This window comes from Pseudorasbora parva, chromosome 5 (assembly GCF_024679245.1).
Source record: "Pseudorasbora parva isolate DD20220531a chromosome 5, ASM2467924v1, whole genome shotgun sequence".
NCBI classification, from domain to species: Eukaryota; Metazoa; Chordata; class Actinopteri; order Cypriniformes; family Gobionidae; genus Pseudorasbora; species Pseudorasbora parva.
Window position 1 is genome coordinate 35,947,716 of NC_090176.1, and position 20,193 is coordinate 35,967,908.

Consider the following 20,193-nt stretch of genomic DNA (forward strand, 5'->3'; position numbering starts at 1 on the left):
AGGGATTTCAGACAGTGTGAAATGCTCCAGAAAACAGAAAAATTCATTTTTTTATTGAATGTTCTTTGCTGCCAGAGTAATTCATGTGTGAAGTACTCAGTGTTATGCCAGATTAAATTTAGGAATATTCAGACCTTAAACCTTAAATAAAAGTAGACGTTTACAGCTTAACTAACAAATATTATTCATATATCTAGTTCTTTATCAAAATTACAAGCTTTACATTTGTGCTTTTTTTTCTGCTTGCCTGCTATTGCCCGTTGTAAGAGCAAGCCACAGATGTGGATCATGCTATTTCACACCTCATGCATAAACAGCACGCAAGCGGTGCTGCAGCTTAACTGCAATAGCAGCCTTGCATTGTGTTTTCACACTAACAGGGTTTCTGTTGGATGAAAGAGCTGAAGCTTTATACAGAAAAGAGGTTTCATGGTTACCACAATGAGTATTGGGAGTGGGCAATTGAGAATTATTATTCTGAATGTTATTTTGAACAGTTTTTCACATTGTATGCACAGTCTAATATTTATATGCAATACACGTTTTCGTGTGATGAGACAAAAACATCATACACACTGTCATAGCTGCTCTTAAAGGGTTAGTTCCCCAGAAATGAAATGTATGTCATTAATGACTCACCCTAATGTCGTTCCACACCCGTAAGACCTCTTCGGTTTGCTTCGTAAGACCTCTGTGTTCCGAAGAACTGTTCATCTTCGGAACACAGTTTAAGATATTTTATATTTAGTCTGAGAGCATATGCAGAGCAGACATATGCATATTATTACCTTTCTGGACATGCACAGTATAGTGTGCATAGACTAGAATATAAAATATCTTGAGCTGTGTTCCGAAGATAAACGGATGTCTTACAGGTGAGGAACAACATTCATAATGTGACATAATGAGTCAATAATGACATAAATTTCATTTTTAAGGGATTGTCCTGGAATATTTATCAGAGAGACAATGAAAAGGGGAATGACAGAATTGTTTGTGTGTGTGTGTGTGTGTGTGTGTGTGTGTGTGTGTGTGTGTGTGTGTGTGTGTGTGTGTGTGTGTGTGTGTGTGTGTGTGTGTGTGTGTGTGTGTGTGTGTGTGTGTGTATAATGAGGGGGTTTTGTGTGTGTAGGCAGATATAGAAAATCTGAGTGACACACATCTCAGCATGAAGGGACGTTGCTTTGTACTTCCTACAGGGTCTCAGTTATTCTGACCTACTTGGCTCCCCCTCAGGGGCAAAAGGCACACAAAGTTTTTATAGGTCCTCATGTCTGTCTACATTAATTTGTGCGTGTGTGTGTGTGTGTGTGTGTGTGTGTGTGTGTATGTGTGTGTGTGTGTGTGTGTGTGTGTGTGTGTGTGTGTGTGTGTGTGTGTGTGTGTGTGTGTGTGTGTGTGTGTGTGTGTGTGTGTGTGTGTGTGTGTGTGTGTGTGTGTGTGTGTGTGTGTGTGTGTGTGTACTGTAGGTTTCTCTTGAGAGGACTTTAAGATATGGAAGTATTCCGATTGAGCAGACCTAGTTCTGAAATTTTTGTGCAGTTTTTAGATCAATACTGAATAAAATGTTATATGTGTGCGTGTGTGTGCATGCACTAAAAAGTTTGGGCTGTGTAAGATCTAAGTAAGTCTCGTTTGAAAGAAATTAAAACATTTATTTAGAAAGGATGAATTTAATTGATCAATAGTGACAGTAAAGTGTTTTATTTTTAATAAATAATTTATTAAGAAATATTTATTGGGCATCAAATCAGCATATTAGAATGATTTATAAAGGATCATATATGACACTAAAGACTGGAGTAATGATGCTGAAAATTCAGCTTTGCCATAACAGGAATAAATTACATTTTAAAACATATTAACAGTTCAAGCGTTACTTAAATTCTAATCATATTTCACAATATTGTTGTTTTTACTGTTTTTTTTATCAAATAAATGCAGCTTTAAACAAAATCTTACCCACAACAAATTTGGAATACTTGATCATTTAAATTACAACGGCAGATCTCTGATAATGTATAAAGGTGCAAATACACCCTGGTTTATTTGATAAAAATATCGTAGTACACCGAGGAAAGCCCCTGGCACAGCTAACAGGTTAATGCCATGCCCTTGAACGGCTGTCAGGTCTATTCTTCCCTGAGTAATTTCATCATGTTGGCTCTGATCTTCTTTCGTCTTCGTGTCATTCAGACTGGACCTCTGGAATGTTGTCTCCAGTGAGGAAACTTTAGACGTTAGTGAACAGAATGACTTGGAATAGCAAGCATGTAAGTCATAACTGGCGTGCTAAGAAAGGGTCTGTGTTTATGTTTGCTTGTTGTGCCCTTGTTTGAGTGTGTCTTTCTTGCTACTGTCATTTTTATTTATAAAATGGTAGATCTAGCTCTGTAATTTGATTTGATGAATATCAAAGGCTACATGAAATCAATTGATTCAGTTTTTTTTTTTGGTCTTTAAGCCTTTCGATGCTTTAAAATTAATTTAAGGCACATGGTGATATTGTCTGATAATCTAATGCCTCTATAAAGTGCTGCAGTGATGACACATTTTTGTTGATCAACCCAAAATGACCATGGGTTCCCTTGACAAAAACCCAACAGGATTTTTATACATTTTTTTTTTATACAATACAATTGCCAGAAGCTGGGGCGTCGGACTGGGGGGGTAAAGGGTAACGAGTACCCAGGGCCCGAGGCAAGGGGGGGGGCTTACAAGTCAGTTACATTAATCAGAGTGTGGCTTATTTTTTTACGTTTTAAGTGTTTTTATGATAAAAATGCAATACCCCACCCATTGGTATCACTATGGTATTTGGTACAGGGGCCCAGCAAGATGGTTTGTACCCAAGGCCCAAAATTTGCTGCTACGCCGCTGGCCAGAAGTAAAAGGTTAGTTTCTTGTTTCTGGATTTTGGCCTACAAAAATACTTCTACTATCCCTACTACCTCTATCAGAGCCTTTTCACCAATGACAGTTGTCTATTTTAGTCCCTCCCACTTCACCCCAGATTCACTTGAATCAAAAGACTGCTTGATTTTGATTCATCTCGCTTCTCATTGTTACTAGCCCAAGGGTCATAATACAAATTTTCATCTTGCCTGTCAAAGGCCACTTCTAACCTTTCAAAGTTAACTACAATGTCCCGGGTTCAAGAAAAATGCACGTCGACAGTATCTGAGACATGCTGTAAAATACTGCATATAATTTTAAATCATTATGCTCTTAGTGTTCTCATTCTGTTTCCTTTCGATTTGGAATCTGAGAATGCTGGTTTTTTTAGGGGGGGAAAATGAGAGGAAAAGGATGGAGGGTGGAGAGGAGAGAGGTGCAGGGGTTTCTCACACTTGTTTACCACTCCCTCTCTTCCTGCTTTTCTTTCTGTGGTACAGCTCAGACTGTGGCTCTGTGACAGGGAAATGAGCTGTACACAAGTCAAACAAAACACTAAAACACACGTGTGCGCACACACACACACACACACAAACACAAACACACACTACTAGCGGCATTGTGTGCTTTTTTTGTCTGCCTCAGTGGGGGGAAAACATTCAGTAATGTGGACTGTAGGCAAAATGGAACAGATCAAACCACAGTTATGTACAATAGCCTTCACTCTGGTCACAAGGAATTAACTCATAAGAGTTATTCAATTAACAAGATTTTTGTGGAATTATGCTCTTGTAAAATTTAAAATTGTCGTGTTCATTTATTGACTATTTAAAGGAGCTGTATGTAAGAAAGGTATTTCAATTAATCATAAAATGGCCCTGATATGTCACTAGACATTAAGAAATCATGTTAATTTCAAATACTTATATCACTGTCAACAGTAGTCCGGCCAGGATATTGTCATTTAAAGTTGTTGTTGCAGCCCTCAACTGATGTTGATGTTGACATGTTGTGTTTTGGCCTGAAGCTCCACCCTCCTCCTATCTACCAATCACAAAGTCAGTAGTGTTTCAGCATCCGGGTTGCCAGATATGCTGTAGTTACCCCAGCTGCAGCTACAAACGTTCCTGCTGGATCCTGCAGCCAACCTGGCAACCTCAAGTCAGGGGGAGTGGGAGAGAGGGGATACACCGCTCTACAGTCATTTGAAAGTGATTACAGTACAAGTTTTGGCCACACTCCTACATACACTTCCTTTAAACTATCAAATTTGAAATATCATGAATAATGTGAAATATCCTTAACCATTTGAAACAGATCTCATTAAAAATTGTTGGCGTATTAAAACATGCTTTCTAAGTATTGTCAAGTTTAAAAACTGTTCAGCTTTGGAACTATTTTTAGGGTCGCCGCTCGCTTAGCTTAGCATAATGAATGGAATCCTATGTTGCCAGCTAGCATGTCCCGAGTAAAAGTGATCCAAAAAAAACAACAACACACACCTTATTAGTTCTTGTGGCCTGCGTATTCACAACAGGTACAAATAGCGATGCAGATTAAAAGTAGACGATTTCCTAGGCAGATATTGACTTTTGACAATAATATGGGGAAGCACAGGCGAAGCACTGCTACTTGGGCGCAGAGATATCACACAACACATTGCGATCGCTCAACAGCCGGAGGATGTGAGGATGAGAGGCTTGATATCTCTGGGCCCAAGTAGCAGTGCTTCGCCTGTGCTTCCCCATAATATAGTACAATAAAGTCAATATCTGCTTAGAAAATGGCCTAGTCCTAATCTGCATCGCTATTTGTACTCGTTGTGAATATGCAGGCCACAAAAAGTAATTAGGTGGGTGTTTTTCGTTTTTTTTTTTTTTTTTTAATCACTTTTACTCGGACATGCTAGCTGGCAACATAGGATTTCATTCATTATGCTAAGCTAAGCGAGCGGCAACCCTGCCAAACTAAAACAATGCATACACTGAGACAAAAATGCATTTGCTCACATATCTAAATGTAGGAAAAATGTTGAATAAGCCCTATTTCTAAAAACGGTGGAGTGTTCCTTTAAGTGTAAATGTGTTTTTTTACAGCATCAGCTGCCTCTTATGCTAGCAATTTTTTTTGGATGGTGACCCCGAGACCTCTTCCAATAAGCTTTAGTGCATCTGTGTTTGTGTTTCCACCACCTTTTACAACACAATATGCTTCTTTAACCTTTTCCATCTTCCATTTCCTCACTTCTGATGATCACCCATAAAGTTATTTTTGCACAAGGGTTGCCGCAAGCTCTAAACTCTGTAGAACGGAAAGGACATTAACTGTTTTTTTATTGTTTTTCTTTCTTTCTTTTTTTTGTATTATCCAATGAGCTTGAAACCATCAGCCATAAACAACTCACGTTTAATTTGTCACTATTCTTCTCACTTGCCAGTAATCCCTCCATTTTTTTTTGTTGCACATGTGCATACACCCTATTGTATTCATTAGTTGTTTTAACCTTTATCTGGGTTTTTGGTTCATGTGGAGTCAATACCAGGTTTTGCCAGGTTGGACTCGGCCATGTTGCAAAGTTGCACCAGTGTTTTTCTTAAACTCTTTACATTTTTACATTGAGCTTAGTGAATATAGTCAATAGTTGGCCCAGTAATTTATGTCTGTTATTATAATAATATTATTATTGATGTCATTTAGATGAAATTAAAACTTTTTACATTCAGATTAAATTGGCTAAACTACATTACCATACAAAATACAGCTGCTATTCATACAAATAGATGCATATATAAGCAAACAAATCCATAAATAAATATCTAAATAGTTGCATATGAATAATCTTTAATGGAATTCTAATCTGCACTGCATTTCACATTCTAGTGGCATTGGCTTAGATGCCCTGCTGTTAGAAAGTTCTCATTTGTTGTTCGTGTGTCTCTCAGTTCCTAAGCTCATTTATATGCAGATGTATGTGAGTTTTGGGTATTTGTCATTAATATATGCTGATGAGGGAGACCTAGGTAGTTCCGTACTGTCTGTCTGAATTAGCTGTGAGGCAGATTTGTCATCTCACAAACAGGGAGTGAAAAGGGAGCAAATCAAAAGCTGCAAATCTGTTTTTTTTGTCGGCATTATCGATGCTGAGTGCTGGGTGTTGGGCCTCTGAGATAACGCGGCTTTTAGGAGCATGTTGATTTTTTTATGTGCATGATACAATGCTGTTCATCTCCCACCTCTCAATAGGATGACAACTGGGGCGAGACCACCACAGCGGTCACTGGAACATCAGACCACAGCTTGTCTCAAGAGGACTTGGCTGGCTTCGGGAAGGAGACGGAAGGCCCAGTAGAGAAACTGAACTGTATACGCTTCCTTCCTTTGGTCCTTTCCCTCCTCCTGGGCCTTCTGGTCCTGGTCACCCCCCTGTCCTTCCTGGTGCTGCCCCAGGTGCTGTGGCCGGAGCGCCTGCAGGCTTGTGGTACAGCCTGCGAGGGCCTGTTTCTCTCACTGGCATTCAAGCTCCTCATTCTCCTGCTGGCTGGATGGGCGCTGTTTGTGCGAGCGACGCGAGCCTCCCTGCCCCGGATAGCAGTGTTCCGTGCCCTGCTGGGGTTGCTCACACTCCTCCTGCTGCTCTCCTATTGGCTATTCTTTGGAGTGCGCATATTGGACTCACAGGTATGGGCAAATGTGTGCAGAGACCATAAAGAGTCAAGAGAAACATATTGAGATCTGTGGAATTGTGGTTTTGTAAAGTCTCTTTTAATAAAATGGTTAGTTTCTGCTATAATATCTGATTGAATGAGCCACGTTAAAAACAATATATACCGGTATGTGTGTTTTTTGCACTTCCATTTGATGATACTAGTGGCACTGAAATTACACACTTCAGTTGTAACTTACATTTAGAAAATCGTGTTAAAATCATGTAACTGTTTGTAATTTTATGTTACTCATAAATATTGAATGTGAGCCTCAGCAGTGTTTAAATATTTATTAGTCTATATTTAAAGGTTTATGATTTATTTAACTATTTTTATTGCATATATAGATGGGTAAGTGAACAAATAAACTATTTTGAAGCCTCTAATTTTTCTTTGAAATAAACCTCCACAAAAACATTACATTCAGTACATGTCATTTTGACCCGCTTTGGATTATTGCTTTACTTTCTGTGCTTGACAGGAAGAGAACTACCAAGGCATAGTGCAGTTTGCAGTATCATTGGTGGATGCTCTGCTGTTCATCCATTACCTGGCTGTGGTTCTGCTAGAGGTCCGGCATCTGCAGCCGTGCTTTTCACTCTGTGTCGTGCGCTCCACTGATGGAGAGACTCACCATTACAACTTGGGACAACTCAGGTGCCAGCTGATTACAATGACCAAACATTGAATAAAATAAAAAACCCAGCATGGGTGCCTAATCCTACCTTCCTGCAAAATTCAGCCTGAATTCAACCCTGATCTAAAACATCTGAACCAGCTAAGATCTTGATCACTTGATAATTACAGACATGCATGCTGGATCAATGTTAGATCTGAACTCTGCAGGTATCTCCAGGAACAGAATTAGCCACAATATATTGTTTAACTGTCTATTACATGCTCTTTATTAAAAAGGCAAAATCAATAACTAACTAGTCCCTCTTAAAAAAAGGTTCTAATTAGAACCCAAAAGTTCTACAGAACCTTAAAGTTCACCCTTACTTCACACTTACACCCTTACTTAGAACACCATCTATGTACAAAAGTGTCCAAGAACCAAGGAACAATTTAGCAGATCTAAAGAACATTTTGCTGTGAAAATGTTATTTTTAATTAGAAGTGGGTTATATCTAATAAATCTGCAAAGCAACTGTTTAGGGACGTATATTAACATGTAAAACAAATAGTTTTGCCTCTGTAATCGCGCTGATTTTATAGCTGAGCTGCTTTATTGCTTAGATATTATATGTTCTTGTCTATATACAGAAAATTGTGTGTGTGTGTGTGTGTGTGTGTGTGTGTGTGTGTGTGTGTGTGTGTGTGTGTGTGTGTGTGTGTGTGTGTGTGTGTGTGTGCGTGCGTGTGTGCGTGCGTGCGTGCGTGCGTGCGTGCGTGCGTGTGTGTGTGTGTTTGTGTGTGTGTGTGTGGGGGAGGCATGTGTTTGTGACATATGAGGACACAACTGTGTATAATGACATGGGTATGACATATATAGTACAATGAGAGGTTGAAATATGAGGACATTGGCCATGTCCTCACTTTTCAAAATGCTTATAAATCATACAGGATGAGGTTTTTTTTAGAAAGTAAAAATGCAGAATGTTTCCTGTGATGGGTAGGTTTAGGGGTAGGGGCAGTGTAAGGGGATAGAAAATACGGTTTGTACGGTATAAAAAACATTATGCCTATGGAATGTCCTCATATGTCACAAACACAAACGTGTCTGTGTGTGTGTGTGTGTGTGTGTGTGTGTGTGTGTGTGTGTGTGTGTGTGTGTGTGTGTGTGTGTGTGTGTGTGTGTGTGTGTGTGTGTGTGTGTGTGTGTGTGTGTGTGTGTGTGTGTGTGTGTGTGTGTGTGTGTGTGTGTGTGTGTGTGCACGCACTGTTTAATGCATTAATAATGAGTTGAGGTTGGGCCGAGGGAAAAGGGCCCATTAATCACCCCATTACAGACACTCCCTACTTTGCCCTGCGTTACTTCCCCTCTCCCTTCCTCTCTCCTGCCCAATGCTTTCCTTTGTTCTTGCTTTCATTGTTTCATTGGTTTGACATTTTTGATCCAGTGCTACTGCAGAGTCGAGTGGCAGCACACACACAAGAGCAGAGCGAAACCTATTAGTATCTGACATCTGTTTAATTAAACATATTATGGAATTGTCTGTTCCTTTGTTTTAAGAGTCACCCAAATTCCTATTACTAGTGAATATGAATATATATATATATATATATATATATATATATATATATATATATATATATATATATATATATATATATATATATATATATGTACATATTTTTTTTACAACATTGATAATGTCTCTCTCTCCCTCCCTCTCTTCCTCTCTGTAGCATTCAGCGGGCAGCCCTGGTAATTCTTGAACACTATTATAAGGATTTCTCAGTCCATAACCCTGCCCTGCTGACGGCAGCAAAGTCCAGGGCAGCTAAACATCTGGCTGGGCTGAAAGTCTATAATGTGGATGGTGAGTTTAATCTGTGTAAAATCTCTTTCTGTTTTATGACTCAACGCTTATTGATCTCTTGACCAATAAATTCTGAAAGATTCATTTTGGAAAGCTTATAGGAAATGCATCAAAATTTAGATGTCCTTAATATATCAAATGTTTCTCCTAGATCGCAATATCTACTGCTTCATAGACTATTGTTCTGAGTAAAAGACGTAGTATTTCTATGTAATGCAACGTCTCCTTTAGAGTTTCGGAAAAAAAATTCTGTCACAAATCAAAGGTCTGTTATTACAACATGAAACATTCAGTTCTTCCAGCATCAAATTATCTTAGCAATGCTATCCACATCAAATGTCATTATAAAAGCATGCATCACTTCATAATACATGTACGTATGAGAATTATTGGTAACACTTTATAATAAGGTATCTTTATTAATATTAACAAATGCATTAGCTAACATGAACTTACAAAAAGTGATGTTTTTACACCATTTATTATCCTTTTGTTAATTTTAAATAAAAATGTCATTGTTAATGCTAGTTCATAGTGCATTAACTTATGTTATCAGATGCAACATTTTAGTAAATGTAGAAATGAACATAAACTAAGATGAATAAATTCTGTAGAGGTATTGTTAATTGTAAGTTCATGATATCTAATATAGCTAACTAATGAAACCTTATTATATAGTGTTACCGAATTACTTATACACATAACAGAGCATTATATCGCAAATCTATTTTGATTATTATTATATTTACAGTTAATAGTTTGGTTGCACTTTATTTTACGGTGCACTTACCTAAGAAAGGGTGGGTTATTATAGGTAATTACATTCATTAAGGCTAGGTTTAGGGTTAGTACCAGTTATTACCCAGTTATTACAATTCCTATATAAAATATGTAGTATGTACATGGGGAACAGCGATGTAAAATAAAGTGCTACCAATATTTTTATATATTTTAAGAAAGGTCTTTGTTTTGTATATGGCAATCTTTGCTCTTCTCCGCTTATATCAACAATGTCATATTTTGTATCTATTTGTATCCCTCAATGAATTTTAATAGAAACATCTGAGACTTAGTTGATACTTGGGATCAAGATAGGGCACAATTAAAGCGGTCACATTCTACCGTTGGTTAACTTAGAATTTGGAGCAATAATATGGTCTTGAATATATTAAATGTGGGTAGACTAAAAAACAAACACTCATGCACACTTCTAATGCAGCAGCTTGGCAGTGTTAATAATCAGTCACCACCAACATCTAATACATCTTCTGTGATTGTTTCTTTCTGCAGAGTTTAAAGCCAAACTGAAAAGCTATCTTTTTGATTGTAAGTTTGGACCGTGTAATGCATTAAAAAATCCTTTCACAGAGACGATGAATTGTCAAGTGCTCCACATGTCTTGGTTATTTGCTTGTGCATGCAATCATTGTACACCGTGCACAAGGTCACAGACTCATCCCCCAAAAAAAGAGAAACCCTTCTTCATGTCTGCCATGAAGAAGACACTCATTTACTGCACTGTAAAAACCTGAAGAAAAATTAATAATAATTACTTACCCCAGATTTCAAACTCTCTCTCTCTCTCTCTCTCTCTCTCTCTCTCTCTCTCTCTCTCTCTCTCTCTCTCTCTCTCTGTTTGACATTTATGATGTGCTGTCAGCTCAAGAAATACACACCATGTTTCAGAGATGCATACTTTGGCTCAAGATACCCCCTTAAGCACTCAAGCCTTCCTTCATGCCTGTGGCTATCGAACCAGGCCAGGAATGTGTGTGTGTGTGAGTGTGCACGTATATAAAAAACAGCAGTGCGTAGCTCTTTTTGTGCTTTGCACAGATTGTCAGAGTATTAATAATGCATCACTAGGAAAAGGATTCTCCCCTGAAAAAAAATTCCACATCTCCTTTTTTTCAGGTTTGAAAGCCTTCTGAATACACTTAACTTGTTTTTGTCTGTGGGTAAAATTATTCTAGTATCTTATTTCTCGTAATGGTCCCGCTTGGTGTTATGTGTTTCTATCTACATTTTTTATTTTTTTTCATGTTATTCACAAAAATCAACTGAGGAAGATTTAGTATGTGATTTCTGGAAGTGATTTAGTGAGTTATAATACAGATCACAGACCTGCCCTGCTACAGAAGAGAGTCATGCTGCCCTTGTCATGCATTATTAATCATATCTGCGACCTGAATATGGATAAATATGCATAAATTATTCTCTTCACCACATTACTATGCACACTCAGCTAATATGCCTTACGTATGATCATCATAACCTGATTCCACATGTACTTGACTGCCGTTGGGCGTCATCAATATTATCGAATAAATAAACTGTTTAAATAAAACTCCAAGTTTGATAGGAATTTGCATGACTCCAGCAGTAGAACTTTTGGTAATCCTGTATAAAACTTGACTGATTTAGCAATGGGCCAGTTTCTGAAAGGTATCTGTTTTTCTTGTGATATGAAAAAAGATGTCAGGATGGATTTTAGATGTTTTTTATCTGTTCTCTCTCTCATACTGATCTTTACCTTTCCAGGTGCTGGAAGCGATTCTGCAACCGCACAGTCTCGGGCTAAAATAGCAGCTGCCGCTCGACAGAGAGACACCAGCCACAATGAGCTGTACTACGAGGAAGCTGAGCATGATCGAAGAGTCCGAAAGCGCAAAGCGCGGTAAAAGAAACATTTAATAGAGATATTTAATAGAGTTACCGAGTTTGTGGAAGTTTGAAAGTGATACCAGAGCTTGCAGTTGTGTTGTGATATACAGTAAAGATACACAGTATAGAGTCATAAAGGTACAGTAAAGGTACAGTAAAGGTACAGTTTAGAGTCATAAAGGTAAAGTAAAGGTACAGTAGAGGTACAGTTTAGAGTCATAAAGGTACAGTAAACTACTGCAACTTAATATGCAACATTTTCCAGGCTGGTGGTGGCCGTAGAGGAGGCGTTCACACATGTTAGACGGCTGCAGGAGGAAGAGAAAAAGAAGCCGCCGGGAGATGAGATGGATCCACGTGAGGCAGCGCAGGCCATCTTCCCCTCCATGGCTCGAGCACTGCAGAAATACCTGCGCACCACCCGCCAGCAGCACTGCCACAGCATGGACAGCATTCAGGCTCACCTGGCGTTCTGCATTACAAACAACATGACCCCAAAGGTGAGACAAACACAGATGCGCTTTCACACAGAAGAGTGAGAAACTAGTGTGTGACATCAGTCCAGACTGCTCTCATTTGTCCTTAAATATTTGATTTAAGTGCCTGTAACAGGAGTCATAAGCACTTGTCTTGACAATCGATATGAGCGATAGGGTTGTATTGATTTTAAGTCATTCACATTTGTGTAAATGGGCAGACGTTAATGACTTCATTAGTTATAACAGAAACATACACTTACTTTGTGGATTGCTGCACTAATTGTAAACGCACATATAAACTAAATATTTTCAGAAGCTTCCAATCAGGAATAACATTTGTAATAAAATAGAATTATATTGTTTGAGAGCAGTAGTATGTAAATAACTAAGCTGTTAACTGTTTATCTTCAGCACGACATTTTAACAAAAAAATCACCAGCTGCTATATTTTCAGCAATTTGTGAATTTTTACTTGCCCCATGATGAACCAGTTGTGCATTCCTGTTTCAACACAAACAATATATACATATATATACACTGTAAAAAAATATTTAAAAAAAAAATCACCTGGTTGCCTTAAAATTTTGAGTTAATACAATTAAAAAAAATTGAGATTCGACAACCTTTATTAAAGCTACACTGTGTAACTTTTTTTGTTTATTCTTAGCTGAAAACACTTAGTTCTTTCAAAAATATATGTGCTCATTAATGTATATTTACTTTCTTTCAAGTAATAAAGTATTCTCGTAAGTTTATAATATGCCATTGAAAATACATACGGGTGAGGGGTTCGAATGTCGGTCGCCATGTTGCCCCTCCATCTTGAAAGTACATTAGCCAAAGAGGGACATACCCATAAATTCAAGCTTCGCCTTTCGCGTTTTAACACTCGATGGCACCGTGTCGAATGTGAAGAGGGGGATTGTCATGTTAATCTTAGACTAAATCGGCCACCGTAGGAGTTAAAAAGAAATCAGAATTGAGAGGAACAGAAACTAATATTCACTGGATGGTCATATACCTTTACACCGCTAGATGGGGGAAAATATCACACAGTGTAGCTTTAAAAGATTATTAAATGATTTTGTAAACATATTGGGTTTTATATATATATATATATATATATATATATATATATATATATACATTTTAACATACATTTCCTGAATAATAATTTTTTTTACATATAAATGCATACTATTTATTTTCTGTCATGAATTTCCCATTCTTGTGTATGTACTCAGAAATGTAAATGATTTCCACTCACAATTTCTCCAATAAATGTTTGAAACTGCAACGAGTTAAACATTGCTGACTCAGAAGAGACCTGACAACCGTATTTGGGTAGTTGACGTGACATGGCTTTTTCACTGTCACAGAAGATAAAACATAATTTATTTCACATTTTCATAATTTAGAATACTGTAAATGGTTAAACAATTTCTTGGTTTACATGAATTTGTTGTTTTAACACCCAAGTTATTGTTAGTTTTTTTAGAACTTTGAGCCAAATCTCAAAATTGTCCTATGGTGTGACGGTAGACAACATTATTTCATAAATATGACATTTTATAAATAAAGAAAATAATGTTTAAAAATCTTAATGAACACTCCTGGCATAATTGTGCAAGTGTCTATTTCACTAAGTGGCCATCACTTTTCATATACATACATTTCTAAAAGTGTAGGAATTTCATAAAGTTTGTCACAGAAAAAAATGTCCTTTGGTGTTGTGCAAAAACCTGATTTTAATTTGGGCAATATCATGGACAACTACATTTAATTGAAAGACCCCACTCAAGGTCATGTGACTGAAGACCCCTATGAAAGCCATGAGAATTGCACATGGTAAGTATTTCTCTCAGAATTGTTTAAATATTTAACTATGTTTTGAGATCACTGAAGTTGTTAAGTTTTTTTGTCCTTTGGTGTGACACCCCTAAATTACATTTTTTAATTTAAATTTTTATTTTTAACAGCAGGATTATGTAATATTATGCAAATAGATCATGCTAATTGCTAATGACAGTTCAGCTAGTATTAGCATTGTTATTAACTGCCACAAAAGCTCAAATGTCCTATGGTGTGACAGGAAATGTCCTTTGGTGTGACACTTTGGCTTGTCACACCATAGGACACAGATGTCACACAATAGGACAATACCTCCTTAAGAAGCTATTAAAGCAAATAGATAAAGTTTGTTTACATACTTTTCATTCTTTTTTTACCAGTTTTGATGGTTTTAAATTCAATAATGACTTACATTTTAATATTTATTGTCGTTTTTTGGAGACTACATAAAATGTTCTGAAGTGTTACTAAAACAACTATAATGTATAATGTAACAACTATAAACAAATATAAAGTACATAAATACAGAGCTACTACATATAATGCTACTTAACTTTTTTTTTTAGAACAGAAAGAAATGAGGGAGAGATGAGTGCAAAAGAGAGGACCAGACAGTATAGGGAGCGAATTAAAAAGGATCCACAGAGAGAGGCAATCCTAAGAGAACGACGGAGAAAGTAAATCAAACTGAAATGTTGCCATATACATCTTAAAATAATTCAGGGATTTTACAGAGTGACTGAATGACAGCTTATTATTCAGTATCAGAATAGTCCTGTGTCAGGTTCAGGTTCAACAATAGTTACATGATAAGCTTGTTATTACAGAATAATAATCTATATTGTGTTTTATAAGAAATTGACAAGTAAGTGGTTACATTTGTAGGGAAAACACAGTAGGTCATGAGTTCATAATTGAGTATACATTACATTAATTTCTCTGTTGATCAATTCATCAATATTCTATCATTATTTTAAACAGATATCATGAAAAGAAGACTCTCGGGGAATTGGATACATTCAACATTAAAGTCACTTGTCACAAATTAATGTCACTGTTACTGTTTAACTGATGAATTTTGCAGTTTGACAATGTCACAGTATTATTTTGAAATGTTATGAATTTCTCAAAGATACTATATGCATCAATGTTTCCTTATTGATGCATAAGTATCAGAGTTACTTTTAGTGTGCTATGTTTTGCACAGTTTATATTGTTGACAAATAAAAACAAATGTCCTCCTTTGTAATTGTTACAATAAACACTACATATTCTTACTCTTTTTATGCAAGGACTTTCTTTGTCCTTTGGTGTGACGTTTTGTCCTATGGTGTGACAAACATAAAACAACAGAAAAATATAATTATTTAAAATATCTTTTAAAAAAAGAGTCAAGTTTGGCATTAGGGGAGTTACAATAATATCTCCTCTTAGATAGGTACAATTTCAAACAGTTTTGTAAGGTTGTCGAAAAAGTTTTATTGACATTCGTAGGGAAAAGTTTGTCAACTTCATCTATTCATGGTGAAAATGATTCTAATTAGTACTTTCATGTAAAATAAATATCACTTTAAGAAAATAATGTTTTAATAATGTGAACAAAAGTCTGTCTCAAGTATTTATTTTGTTATTTAATATAATTTCTTAGTACTTTTTAAATGTCACACCATAGGACACATTTACAGTACTGTTGAGTGAAAAAGTGACAAAAATATGTGAAGTCATTGACAAAATCAGTGACCACTATTATTTTCTGAAACTGCAGTTTTCATACTCCACAAATATATGTATTTTTTCTTAAAAAGTTATGTTTTCCAAAAAAAGTACTTTTTCTTGGTCATTTGTCAACTACCCATTTACTGTATTTGCAATATGTACATCAGCTAGGGGTGGCTGATATGACCAAAATCTTACGGTATAGTTATTTTTGCTTTAATCATAATTCTTGTCACCATTTTCAATATCATTAAAAAAAACTAATACTAGCCTAAAAAAGACTCCCAAGCTTACTGAAGACAAGTTAACTGTGATTAAACAAGAGTACAGAAAATAAACTACAATGGAACAAAGACACAAATGAAATGGACCTACCTGAAATACTTCAAGCACTAGAAATACTACATAAAATGAAGTGTCTACTGGTATTTTGCCCCTAATGTCAGCGATTATGTAAAATTTACATTTGCAGAATGAATTGTGATTGTTTTTTTTCTTTCGGAATGAAACAGGTCTGTCTGCACTGCATATTACTATAAATCTCCTTGTCTCACTATTTAATTATTTACTTGTGTTTTAGGAAAATGTAAAACATTTTTTTTTTAAAATATTACTCACTATACTATACACCTATACAATACTACCAGCAGATATCACTGGACAGATATTATGCTGTTGTTTCCTGTTAGGCATTTCTCGAGAGCTATCTGATGGCTGGGCCCACGTTGCAGTATGGGAGAGAGTGCTGGCAGACCCGGCAGTGGACGCTGGTCAGCGAGGCGTCTGTCACCAGTCCCCTGCATCACGGCTCTGAGTTCCAGCTCAAATCATCTGACTTTAGTTTAGTGGTCACCAGCAAAGCTATCCCTCACCTCAAACTCAATGAGGAGTATGTCCACCCCAAGTCTCACAAGTTTGTACTACAGCTACAGTCTGAGACCTCCGTCTGATGGATTCAGTTGCTTTTGTCCATATGGTTTTCTACGCTTGTAAATTTAGGACTTGTACTATTTTGTTTGAAATTCTTTTTCACTTTTTCACAGTTTATAAATGGCATTTTACATAATGGATGTATTTTGATACAATATTTGTTACTGCCAAACACAGAAGAGGAAAAAAAAATGTATACATGTATTGTATGTATCCGATTACCTAGTGCTGACTGGTGTGATTGTGTGTTTGTGCTGCTATGTATGTTACTTTTTGCAGAGAGCAAATGCTAATTACATACTGTGATAAGCATCAGACTGAGGTGTCATGGATAAAGTTTTGCGTTTTAAAAGTAGATATTTTTTATTATATCTATGTTTGTGAGGCATGTACGTTTTTTTTTCTTCAAATGACTGCAACATAAATGAGCATCATATTAGAATTCCATGAGGTAAAAGTCAGAAACATCAGTTAGGGAGTAGGAATTGTCAGTGTCATAATGTTACATGATAGCCAAACATACATGATCGTTTTCAGCCTATTGGATTTCTTGATACATTATATTGCCAAAAGTTTTGGGACGCCTCCCTTTACTTGAACATTAATTTTAATGACATCCCATTCTTAATCTGTAGGGTTTAATATGGAGTTGGCTCACCCTTTGCAGCTAGAACAGTTTCAAGTCTCCAGGGAAGGCATTCCACAAGGTTTAGGAGTGTGTTTATGGGAATTTGACCATTCTTATAGAAAGTACATTTGTGAGGTCAGGCACTGATATTGGACGAGAAGGCCTGGCTCGCAGTTTCTGCTCTAATTTTTCCCAAAGGTGCTCTATCGGGTTGAGGTCAGGAAGTTCCTCCACACCGAACTTACTCATCCATATCTTTATTGGTCATGTTGGAACAGAAAGAGGCATCCCCAGGAGCATGAAATTGTCTTGGTATGCTGAAGCATTAAGAGTCCCTTTCACTGAAACTAAGGTGGCCAAGCCTAACCTCTGAAATCAACCCCCACACCATAACCCCCCCTCCACCAAACTTTACACTCGGAACATTGCAATCAGGCAAGTACTGTTCTCCTGGCAACCGCCAAACCCAGACTCATCCATTGGATTGCCAGACAGAGAAGCGAGATTTGTCACTTCAGAGAAAACACATCTCCACTGATCTAGAGTCCAGTGGCAGCGTGCTTTACACTACTGCATCCGGCGCTTTGCATTGCACTTGGTGATGTAAAGCTTGGCTGCAGCTGCTCAGGCATGGAAACCCATTTCCTGAAGCTCTCTACGGACTGTTCTTGAGCTAATCTGAAGGAGACACAAATTTTGGAGGTCTGTATTGACTGCAAAAAAGTTGGCGATTTCTGCGCACCTCAGTATGCGTTGACCCTGCTCTGTGGTTTTAAGTGGTTTACCACTTTGTGGCTGAAGTTGCTGTTGTTCCCAATTGCTTCCACTTTGTTATAATGCCACTAACAGTTGATCGTGAAATATTCAGTAGTGAGGACATTTCACAAATGGACTTATTGCAACCTATCACGATACTACTCTGAATTCTCTGAGCTCCTGAGAGCATCCCATTGTTTCACAATTGTTTGTAGACGCAGTCTGCATGCTTAATTTTAAACAACTGACACCATGGAAGTGATTGGAATGCCTAAATTTAATGATTTTGAGTGATGTCCCAATATGTTTGGCAATAATAGTGTATGTTATATGTTTGGAAAAAAATGGGTAATATATTGCAAGAAAACAGCCTTTCCTGTGTGATGAATTAGTTTTGATTTGTAGTTTGCCTCTCTTTGTGTGGTAATAAAATTGTGAATAAGGTATTTTTACATTTAATTTATTTTTTATTGTGCATCATCGCTAAAGCAACACATTTATAAACCTTGCTCTTGACTGTGTTTTTATCCAAGCTTGAAATTTCTTTGCTTATGTAGCAAAAGAAAAAATAAACCTGTCATGCCTTTTTTCTACTGTGATGTTTTCCAATAATGATGATTTATTTTGTATTTAATTAGGACAATTAGGTTGTATATAATTTCTACATTTTATATCTGTTACAGCATATATTTTCCCATTGTGTATTGTCAGTTCTGTCCTATATGATCATACAAACACATTCCATTCAGTTTGTCAGAAATTAGTTATGATAAAGCACAACAATCTATGACATAACCCATTACCCAACCGAATATTACTCATCAGTGTTAAATTTCTAAAAGGGGAAATACTGCAGATTTATTTTCCTGAAAATTCTGGTTGAATGAAAGGAGGTTCTACAGAACCTCTCATTTCCCCTTAAACAACTGCAGAAGCATAAGAGGTTTTTCAACTGAAAGTTTAATGTAATAATATTAACAATTCTGCTCCTTTTCTCAGTCACATTTGTTGCACATCTCAGAAGTTTTGAAATGTTCAAATTATCTTTAAAGAAAGGCCATAAAAAGTAAATGCTTTGCCTCATTGTGTCAATGTAAATCAAAGCCTTAGGAGGAGCCAGATTTTTTTTTTATTTGGGCAAAAATGTTTAAAATAATCAAGGTTACCCTTTCAAATATAAATCTCTGTATTTTGCTCTTTGGTGTAAAGAATAGAGGCACTCATTTCTGGCCTAAGGCTGAAATCAAATCAAAATCTTTCGGTGCCAAGTTCCTGATTGTATAACACTTCATGTTGGACAATGTTGGGTATTTCTTACATTATATGTTCAGCAAGAAAAAGTTATGATTTGTGGTGGATTCTTAGTCACTTTTAAACTGGATTTTGATGCCGTCTTTAGGGCCGTAACCTATATCTGTATGTATATATAAATATGGAATATTTCTTGAATTAAAACTGTACCATATGTATATATTTATTTATTCGTGTATTTAGTTTACAATCATATTTGTGTACACCTCTGCATGTGCATACGTTTTATTACTGTATCACCATTTCCACCGTGGATTCAAAAATATTAAATCTTTTTGGACAGTTGAATTGCATTAAAATGGTTTGTCTAGATTTGTCTGAAATGCACTACAAGACACATAAATAAATAAATACATAAATAAATATACAAAGAAATGTAAAAGAGCAAAAATAAATTAAAACATATAAAGAAATAAAAGAAATGTATAAATAAATATGGAAATAAATACATAAATATGGAAATAAATCTATAAATAATTATTCATTTTAGTTTTTTTGCATTTCTATGTATATTTATTTATACATTTATTTATTTATTCATTTATATTTGCTGTTTTACATTTCTGTATATTTATTTATTTATGTATTTATTTTTAATATTGGCAGCTTTGGCAGTTTGACGTATAAAGAAGCAAAGGCAATGCAAATGAATATTCTGATTCTGATGAATAATTGGGCAGCCATTTTGTCACATGCTGATTGTCCTTGTGGTCCAGTGGAGGATAGCATATTTCTTTTTGGTTTGTTTTTTAGTCCCTGTCCTAAGTATAATG

General features: G+C 36.3%; 1 protein-coding gene across 3 annotated transcripts in view; it reads left to right on the plus strand.

Annotated features, from left to right (window-relative positions):
- The window catches only part of vangl1 (VANGL planar cell polarity protein 1), a 36,487-nt gene extending 17,893 nt beyond the window's left edge, over positions 1-18,594 (plus strand). For 2 of the 3 annotated variants that reach the window (XM_067444065.1, XM_067444066.1), the window contains exons 4-9: positions 6,139-6,573; positions 7,081-7,256; positions 8,952-9,085; positions 11,627-11,762; positions 12,015-12,249; positions 16,485-18,594. In XM_067444065.1, coding sequence (XP_067300166.1) covers positions 6,139-6,573; positions 7,081-7,256; positions 8,952-9,085; positions 11,627-11,762; positions 12,015-12,249; positions 16,485-16,745 — 1,377 coding nt within the window. In that variant the 3' untranslated portion in view covers positions 16,746-18,594. Of the gene's footprint in view, positions 1-6,138; positions 6,574-7,080; positions 7,257-8,951; positions 9,086-10,375; positions 10,412-11,626; positions 11,763-12,014; positions 12,250-16,484 lie in introns of all 3 variants that reach the window. The other variant, XM_067444067.1, reaches the window with a different exon arrangement.
- The last annotated feature ends 1,599 nt before the right edge of the window (positions 18,595-20,193 follow it).